The sequence below is a fragment of the Micropterus dolomieu genome, linkage group LG07, assembly GCF_021292245.1.
Source record: "Micropterus dolomieu isolate WLL.071019.BEF.003 ecotype Adirondacks linkage group LG07, ASM2129224v1, whole genome shotgun sequence".
NCBI lineage: Eukaryota > Metazoa > Chordata > Actinopteri > Centrarchiformes > Centrarchidae > Micropterus > Micropterus dolomieu.
Window position 1 is genome coordinate 21,377,400 of NC_060156.1, and position 9,401 is coordinate 21,386,800.

The 9,401-nt window shown below is 38.3% G+C and overlaps 1 protein-coding gene and 2 non-coding genes across 3 annotated transcripts in view; 1 reads left to right on the forward strand and 2 right to left on the reverse strand.

Moving 5' to 3' along the window:
* Positions 1-4,991: 4,991 nt before the first annotated feature.
* Positions 4,992-5,101, reverse strand: trnal-caa. Its single transcript has 2 exons — positions 5,064-5,101; positions 4,992-5,037 (listed from the first exon to the last, which is right to left on the reverse strand). It is a non-coding gene; the product is annotated as a tRNA-Leu (tRNA).
* Positions 5,102-6,311: 1,210 nt separating this feature from the next.
* On the reverse strand, positions 6,312-6,420 carry trnal-caa. Its single transcript has 2 exons — positions 6,383-6,420; positions 6,312-6,357 (listed from the first exon to the last, which is right to left on the reverse strand). It is a non-coding gene; the product is annotated as a tRNA-Leu (tRNA).
* An 87-nt stretch (positions 6,421-6,507) lies between these two features.
* The window catches only part of dhrs12 (dehydrogenase/reductase (SDR family) member 12), a 7,383-nt gene continuing 4,489 nt past the window's right edge, over positions 6,508-9,401 (forward strand). The window contains exons 1-5 of the mRNA XM_046055062.1: positions 6,508-6,874; positions 7,397-7,530; positions 7,798-7,880; positions 8,339-8,431; positions 8,517-8,598. Of these exons, the coding sequence (XP_045911018.1) occupies positions 6,819-6,874; positions 7,397-7,530; positions 7,798-7,880; positions 8,339-8,431; positions 8,517-8,598 (448 nt within the window). The 5' untranslated portion in view covers positions 6,508-6,818. The remainder of the gene's footprint in view (positions 6,875-7,396; positions 7,531-7,797; positions 7,881-8,338; positions 8,432-8,516; positions 8,599-9,401) is intronic.

Genomic DNA, 9,401 nt, shown 5'->3' on the forward strand with positions numbered 1-9,401 from the left:
CAAAAGTAACAATGTGCCACTTATGTTTAAAGTGAAATTATACAGCAGTCGTTCTACATTTGTACAAAATACCACCTGATATTGATAGACCACACCTGTGAGTTAGTGACCACAGCAAAAATATATCTCTGTCTGAAACATTAACTTTTAAAATCAGGTTTTTCTGAAAAACGGTACTCTCTCCCCTACTGTAATTACTCTTAAATGATAAGAAATGACTAATAACCAAGCAAATTGCAAAGTTGTTTTATTGGCCTATATGGTAATAACAAAACAAGAGGATTGACAAATTGGAGGGATTATGAATTTCTTTCCTGTCTGTGTCCTTTTTAGGAAAATAGCAATATATAGAAGATAGGGTCAGACAAATTTGATGATTAACTTGATCCTCATGAACAGGAGCTTGTGGTCTTTATGTTTGCCATGTGAAAAGGTATAGCACATAATACAGTGTGAATGCACCTAGAGAATATTATTATTAACCCAAAGCACAGTACTTCTGCCTCCTGTTCTTACTGAAGAGTCACAAAATTCACACTGTTGTCTTATGTCCTTGGATGGTTACGTTCAAATGTAATCCTTCAATGTTTATATTAGACTGCCATCTAGTGCTTACTTTTGGATTTTTTAAAAATATGGTTAAATAGTTTGTACAGACCTTATTGTACTCTGTATATTGTATATATATATATATATTACAGACCAATATACTCTGGCAGGACTCTAAAGCCTCAGAGCAACAAAGACTGTTAGTCCTTAACTTTGAAAAGCCAAGAGATCCCTGCATGAGGATCTCAGGTTGCTATTCAGCTCACAGTGCCCCCACTCTCTTTCCTTTGGCTTTTCCTTCAAGTTAAGATTTTACCCCAAGATAATCATATATTCTATAATATACTGTGTACTGTAATTACTGTTTTATTATTGTAGTTTTACCTTATACCTTACCTGCCTTCTAGTTGTACATTTACCTTGTAAAGCACTGTTGTCAACCTTTGTTGTTATATATATGCTATATAATTAAAGTTGAAATTGACACTATTAATTGTGTCCCTATATCAATCAGAACACCCTTCGTGCCAGTATTATTTTGCCTGAGTTGTACAGTTTTCCACACAACTACAACTGATTCAGTCTAGGGTGGAAAGGTCATTGTCGTTGAGGCAACATCTGAAGTTTCAAATACCACATACAAATGTACATTTACTTTTAAATTGAGTTGTGCTTGTGGTGAAAGGACAACTTCTCGTTGTTGAGCCAGCACTGGTTGTGGCAGTAGAGGCAACTCAGGTTGACATCGGACCAGAATTTGTAGTGGAGGGATAGCTGGTTGTTGATGTTACTGATCCAGAGTTGATCGCAGCTGTAGAGGCAACATTGGTCATTGTCGGACCAGTGCTTGTGGTGGATGGACAGCTGGTTGTGGTAGTCAAGGTGGACCTGGTTGTCATTGTTGAGGCAACACTGGTCGTGGTCGGAGCAGAGTGGAAGAATTTCTGATTGTTGTTGTTGATCCAGAACTACTACTAGAGGAAACACAGGTTATCGTCGTCCCAGATGTTGTGGTGGAGAGATTGTTGGTCATTGTTGAGCTGGGCTCATTTTAAACCAATCCAAACCCAAGCCATCAGTTCAAAAGCCATGGTAATGCTCCAATCCTCTTCACTTTGCAGCCAGAAAAGACGAAAGATGCTGACTGGGAAAATGGAGGCGATTTTAGGATTTAGGACAATTCATTGATATGATATTGATTTAAAAAGTAGGCCTACAGAACAAAAAGAGCCCTCACACACTTAAAAGAGTGTACGGACAGTTTGCATTTAAGAGCCTGTGTGAACATGATGGCTTAGTGAGTCTACACAGAGCAGTAGCCTACAGTATTGTTTTGGAGAGTTTGTTCAGTAGTTAGCCTGCCTGTTTTAGGCATACTGGTCCTATAGCCTATGATTGTAGATATACTGTCTAATTCCAATTCCTACTGCATGCTATGAGTAAATCATTGGAAATGTAAAGCCAAAGCTCATGATTTAAGTACTCACACTGTATAATCCTGTCGCCATTCCATGACTTGAATGCTCACCATAGACTGTATAAAAAATGTACTCACACGGTAAGTGTAGGCCTAATAAAATGGCCCCAGCGTTGACCCTGCGCAGTAATGGTTATTAACAATTGCCGATAAAGATTTGTTTAAATATATCAATAGATAAATGTATGTATAAGTACAAAAATAAAATAAGAAATCATTACATAAAATATGTTAACTAGATATGCAAATAACTGCATTCAAATACTGAAATGCTGTAAATAAACAAAATAATAAAAAACTGCTCAAATAAATAATTACATGCACAAATAAATGCATAAAAGTTGGTAATTAAATAGGACATACATAAAGAAAAGTGACATCTGTTTTTCCATTTTTGTTCAACTGTATTTGTACAGTAGTAGCAGATGACAGGAAGTGACAGAGAGTGCTTCAGGTATTCGGATTGGCTGTTGACAGTGTTTATGCATGTCAGTGGTGGATACAGATATCTGTTTACATAGATTACATAGTTTGCAAACATCCGACTCACAGAATGTTAGCATAGCCAACGTATATTATGTACAGCGAAGATTTGGTAGGAATTGCTTGCTTCTGTCTGGGTCACCTAGGGGACCAATCCTGCTCTGAGGATCTCCAACCTCATTAACATACAGACACAGAAATACAAACAAATTAATGTAGGTGTATGAATTTATGTACTAATTACCAACTTTTATTCATTAATATCAATATTAATTTTAACATTAATTTATATATTTATTCATTTAGTTCTGCATTTATTTAAGCATTTATTTATTTATTCTTTTTTCTATAATTATTTATTTATTTATTTATACTCAAGTCAGTTTTCGTTCTCCATATAGCCTACAATGGCATTTTCCCACCCCCTAATGAATGTGATTGCTGAAAATTACCATTATAAATTAAATACAAGTATAATACAGGGAACAGAGTCCAGTTAGAACAAACATAACTTTTTCCACTAGCCACTGGCACTGCTTTCTTGAGGCCTTGAAGAAACAACAGCACCCTCTACTGAGGACAGATGAGCAGGAAAAAGCTTACAGCACGCCAGTCTCCCATCAAAGTACTAACCAGGCAAAACCCTGCTTAGCTTCTAAAAGCAGACATGAGCAGGTGTGTTCAGGGTGGTATGGCCGTAAATGAGAAATGGAGCTTCACACTGGAAATTTAAAGATGACAAAACTTCACTAATATACTGAACAAAATTATAAATGCAACACTTTTGTTTTTGCCCCCATTCATCATGAGCTGAACCTAAAGATCTAAGACTTACTCTATGAACACAAAAGGCCTATTTCTCGCATATAGTGTTCACAAATCTGTCACAATCTGTGTTAGTGAGCACTTCTCCTTTGCCGAGATAATCCATTCACCTCACAGGTGTGGCATATCAAGATGCTGATCAGACAGCATATTGCACAGGTGTTCCTTAGGCTGGCCACTATAAAAGGCCTTTTGAAAATGTGCAGTTCCATTACACAGCACAATGCCACAGATGTCGCAAGTTTTGAAGGAGCGTGGAAATGGTATGCTGACTACAAGAATGTCCAACAGAGCTGTTGCCCGTGAATTGAATGTTCATTTCTCTACCATAAACCTTCTCCCAAGGCATTTCACAGAATTTGGCAGGGCATCCAACTGGCCTCACAACTGCAGACTAAGTGTAACCACACCAGCCCAGGACCTCCACATCCAGCATCTTCACCTCCAAGATCATCTGAGACAGCTGCTACAACAATTGGTTTGCATAACCAAAGAATTTCTACACAAACTGTCAGGAAGCGTCTCAGGGAAACTCATCTGCATGCTCGTCGTCCTCATCGGGGTCTCTGCAGTTCGTCGTCATAACCGACTTGAGTAGGCAAATGCTCACATTTGATGGCGTCTGGCACTTTGGAGAGGTGTTCTCTTCACGGATGAATCCCGGTTTTCATTGTACAAGGCAGATGGCAGACAGCATGTATGGCGACGTTTAGGTGAGCGGTTTGCTGATGTCAACGTTGTGGTTATGGACAACGAACACAGGTGCATTTTATTGATGGCATTTTGAATGCACAGAGATACCGTGAAGAGATCTTGAGGCCCATTGTTGTGCCATTCATCCACAACCATCATGTTGCAAGGATCTGTACACAATTCCTGGAAGCTGAAAACATCCCAGTTCTTGCGTGGCCAGCATACTCACCAGACATGTCACCAATTGAGCATGTTTGGGATGCTCTGGATCGGCGTACACAGCAGCGTGTTTCAGGTCCTGCCAATATCCAACAACTTCACACAGCCATTGAAGAGTGGACCAACATTCCACAGGCCACAATCAACAACCTGATCAACTCTATGCAAAGGAGATGTGCTGCACTGCAAATGGTGGTCACACCAGATAATCCAGACCCCCCCGACTCCCCCCAATATATATCAGCATCTTGATATGCCGCACCTGTGAGGTGGATGGATTATCTCAGCAAAGGAGAAGTGCTCACTAACACAGATTTTGACAGATTTGTGAACAATATTTGAGAGAAATAGGCCTTTTGTGTAAATGTAGAAAGTCTTAGATCTTTGAGTTCAGCTCATGATGAATGATGGCAAAAACAAGTTTTGCGTTTATAATTTTGTTCAGTGTAGTTGGATTTTTTTTTTTTAATGAGTTTGGTGGGTGGCCACTGCCGCCCTGTTTGCTGTTGTTGAGGTGATATATGATTATTTTACTGTATTCTGTTGAATTACTTTAGTTCATATTATATATACTTTATATAGATATGTTTACATAATATGTTCATATGTATCTTGTTTTTTTTCAGATTGTAGGTCTACTTGCATTGTTTTCACATCATGCATGATTATAGTTCTCGTAGAAAAAAAGAAAACATGAGCATCATCCACAAGCTTATCTGTGTCTCTCACAGAGAGAAAAAGTTAGTGTCAGAAGTGGGATTCGAACCCACGCCTCCATTCGGAGACCAGAAGTCCCATGTTTAGGAAGGTTTGTCACCTTGAGTCTGGCGCCTTAGACCGCTCGGCCATCCTGACAACTGTGTAATGAAGGCGGCTAGAAGGCTGTTTGACTGCTGCTCATTAATGTTTACTACGTAGAGGTTTACATTGTTTTTCTGTAAAACAAATTAAATAATGCTGTATGAGCTCGCGTAAATTAGGACAGATTGGGCCCCACAGTGTGAGATTACTGAAGAAATATATCGAGATGCATCACTTTTTCGCACTTTAACGTTAAACGTTTAACATTTAACTAAGTGTAGATGCAAGTAATAAAATAGTTTATAAAGCTAAGTCTACACAGATAAGACTTGTAACGTTAAAGGTTGTCAATTCATTGTTGGATTTGGAGTTTAATGGGATTTGGTGGCAATTACAAAAATGTAGATTATCCATAGCCAGCGTTAGCATTGTAAGAGGGCAGACGCTGCTTGTTTTTATAAAGGACCTGTGTGCAGGCATAAACATTGTTTACGGCCATACCACCCTGAACACTCCAGAAAGCGAAGCTAGGCTCGGTCCCGTTAGGACTGGTCGCCTGGGAATACCAGGTGCTGTAAGTTTTTTCTTGTGTCTGTCCTCAGCAGAGTGCATCTGGCTTAGATCGATTGATAGCCTAACGTTACATGTCTAGATCTGCTTTATCCGTCGTAATGGAAAATTGCAGCATTATACAGCAGCCGAGTCATAAAATGTATTTAATTGTATTAATTTCTTCAGTGCGGTGCCTGTCAGATCTCTCCCTCTCCGTGGCTGCATGCTAGACTTCCTCTGTCCGGGCTATTTAATGTTGTTTTATACTATTATAGATTTAGTGTAAATTTCGAGATAACCAGCACAGGAGTCGGGACAACTGCTGTGTCGAATTTGTCACACTACATGAGGTAGATAAGAAAATAGAATAATAAACTAAAACTAAAATCTATATTAGAAACTCCAGCGACAAGGTGCTTATTGGAACTGCATAACGTTAGATAGTTTAATTATGAGGGGAAAACTGTGCTGAAATGCCACAGTATCAGAGCTGGCTAACAGACAAATACTACACATGTTTTGTTTATTTGTTTGTTGTTTTTTAATGTATTATATATCTTTTAATATATTTTGTTTGTACTAACATTGTTGACATTTATTTGTCGACATGCAATGCAATTGTAACAACAATTATGGAAAAAAAAACAACACAGGACAAAACAAAATCTATGCATTTCCATATTATGATTGTTTTTTCGGTACCAAAAGTTACTGTCAGAAGTGGGATTCGAACCCACGCCTCCATTCGGAGACCAGAAACCCCAGTACACTGGAAGGTTTTACCTTGAGTCTGGCGCCTTAGACCACTCGGCCATCCTGACAACTGTACATCTCCGCAGAAACAAACACTTAAGTATTAACAATTCAGCAGCTCTCATCTTAACTGCTGGCTGTCGATGGGAATGTTATTCCTTTATTTTCCGTCTTTGAAATCAAGTATTCGAGCTAAAGTTCATAGTTAAACTTGGAAGACCGCCTGTTGTGTAGATATGTTTCCGTGTTGACAGCAAGAAACGCAGACATCCACCAGGGGCGCTACAAAGTTGTTATAAAATTACTTCCGGTGTTCATACACGTGACTCTCCGACCACCTCATTACATCTCTGCTACATAACACCACAAGTCATTCTTATGAAACATAAACACCGGACTGTGTTCACTCGTTCGTTTCCAACAGGACAGTTTGTAGACAAGAAGAGAAGGCACGTTTGTTTTAAAAATGTCCATTTACAGGAACGCCGTTTGGTTTATGAAAGGACTGCAGGAGTATACCAAGTAAGTGGAGAGCATATTTTCTACGGAGAGCTTGCAGTGCACAGTAATCTCTTGCCGTTTTTATGGTTTGCGTAACACTTATCCAATCCTCCGAATGTAGTATTAACCTTGTGACCTGCTTTCAGACTGTAGGCTACTCTTATATATATATATATAAACAAACATATATAAAAAAATATTTATTAGTGATAATATTCAACTATTGTATGGTTTTTAGAGTATTCTGGGTTACTAAATATAACTAAATGTCCTAAAAAATGTTCATTACACGTTCACAGAGCGCAAGTGACGTCTTTTAATATTGCAATTTTTATTTCAAATATTCCAAATCCAAAGATTTTCAATTCTGTTTTTCTTATTGAGATATTAAACAGGAAAAAAACCCACTGTTTAATCATTTTAATTTTATAATAATATAATTTTGCTTGATCATGACTTGAATGATATTGTAAAAATTATTATTGTGGTAATAATGTTGCCTGTGTAGTGTGTATTTACAGCACTGCTCTTTGATCTTAACAGGAGTGGCTATGAAGCTGCAGCAAAGAATTTTTCCCCAGCAGACCTGGATGTAAACCTGAATGGGAGGTCCTTCATGATAACGGGTGCCAACAGTGGGATAGGAAAAGCCACAGCGCAGGAAATAGCCAACAGAGGTGAGCGTTTGTTTTAAAGTTGACAATTAATAAAAGTCATTTTTAACAGCACAGAGACAACCGAAGAACAGTTCTTCCACTTGTTTTGTCACCAACACACTTGTCTGACTCCAATGAATGAACCAGGAAAGTAAAGTCTGATGCACAGATTGACACCTCACCATTACAGCTTGTTTCTGACTGTAATTACAAGAAGAGGTCTAATCTTTAAGGTGATGGAAGTTCCTGCTGGCTTGTCCACTGATATGTTTTAGTTTGAGTCTATAGGAGGAACCGTTCACATGGTGTGTCGAAACAAGGAGCGAGCAGAAGCAGCCAAAGATGAAATTGTGGAACGGAGTAAAAATCAGGTGGGAAATCTGTTGCATGTCTGTCCAAGTAGAGGGATTCATCATTATCTGAATCAAGGGTCAGAGGATAGAGTCCCCTGTGGTTCTGACTGTAAAGCCCTCTGAGGCAAATTTATGATTTGGGCTATAAAATTAAACTTAACCAACTTTTATGCTTTTGTCCAAAGCAACTTATAATGATTTTATTACAAGCAAATATGTGTGTGAAATTGGAAACAGGTCAAGATATATTAAATAACATGAACTGCTTTTGCAAAGTATGACACAGTAGACCATCAGCATTACAAGTAACCTGCAGCAAAAGTTTAATTTTGGCCACTCAGCACTATCGACAACTCCACCTCCCATGCTCTTGACAGTCCCACAAAGAAAAATCCACACAAGGAAACATCCTCTTTTTATTTTCTCCTTTTATGAGAAGAAGTTTGACAGTATATATGTTTCCTGTTTATTCACAGAATGTCTACATCCACATAGTTGACATGTCCAGCGCCAAACAAGTGTGGGAGTTCGCCCAGACCTTCTCACAAAGCAACTCTGTGCATGTACTGGTAGGTGGTGCAAGGATTTAGTTAGTTCAACTGTAATAAACACACTGGCCTGTGTAGTCATTTAGTCACTTGTCGTGTTCACCAGATTAACAATGCAGGCTGTATGGTCAACCAGAGAGAGTTAACTGAGGAGGGTTTGGAGAAGAACTTCGCCACAAATACACTCGGTAAGATATTTTTATACACTAGTAGTTCCAATGCAATACATAAGTTTAGTTACTGATTCCATTATTTTTGGATGCCTTATTTTGAGAATATAAACATATTTTCTATCTATCCAAGTCTTTTTTTGACAAAGGAAGCCAAAGTTCTTAAATGTTAATGTTTAAACAAGAACTTTGCGTCAATAAAAATGATAAATTTGATCATGGAATTAGTAAACTACAAATCTGACCAGACATTTAGTACATGGCTACTTTGGTTTTCAATACTCTGCTACAGACAGATTTTGGTCAGCACCACAGATTTATTTATGTTTGATACCCTGCACCAGGCAATACAGTGGGTACAGAAAGTATTCAGACCCCTTTAAATTTTTCACTCTTTGTTTCATTGCAGCCATTTTCCAAAAATCAAAAAAGTTCATTTTATTTCTCAGTAATGTACACTCAGCACCCCATCTTGACAGAAAAAAAACAGAAATGTAGAAATTTTTGCAAATTTATTAAAAAAGAAAAACTGAAATATCACATGGTCATAAGTATTCAGACCCTTTGCCGTGACACTCATATTTAACTCAGGTGCTGTCTATTTCTTCTGATCATCCTTGAGATGGTTCTACACCTTCATTTGAGTCCAGCTGTGTTTGATTATACTGATTGGACTTGATTAGGAAAGCCACACACCTGTCTATATAAGACCTTACAGCTCACAGTGCATGTCAGAGCAAATGAGAATCATGAGGTCAAAGGAACTGCCTGAAGAGCTCAGAGACAGAATTGTGGCAAGGCACAGATCTGGCCAAGGTTAC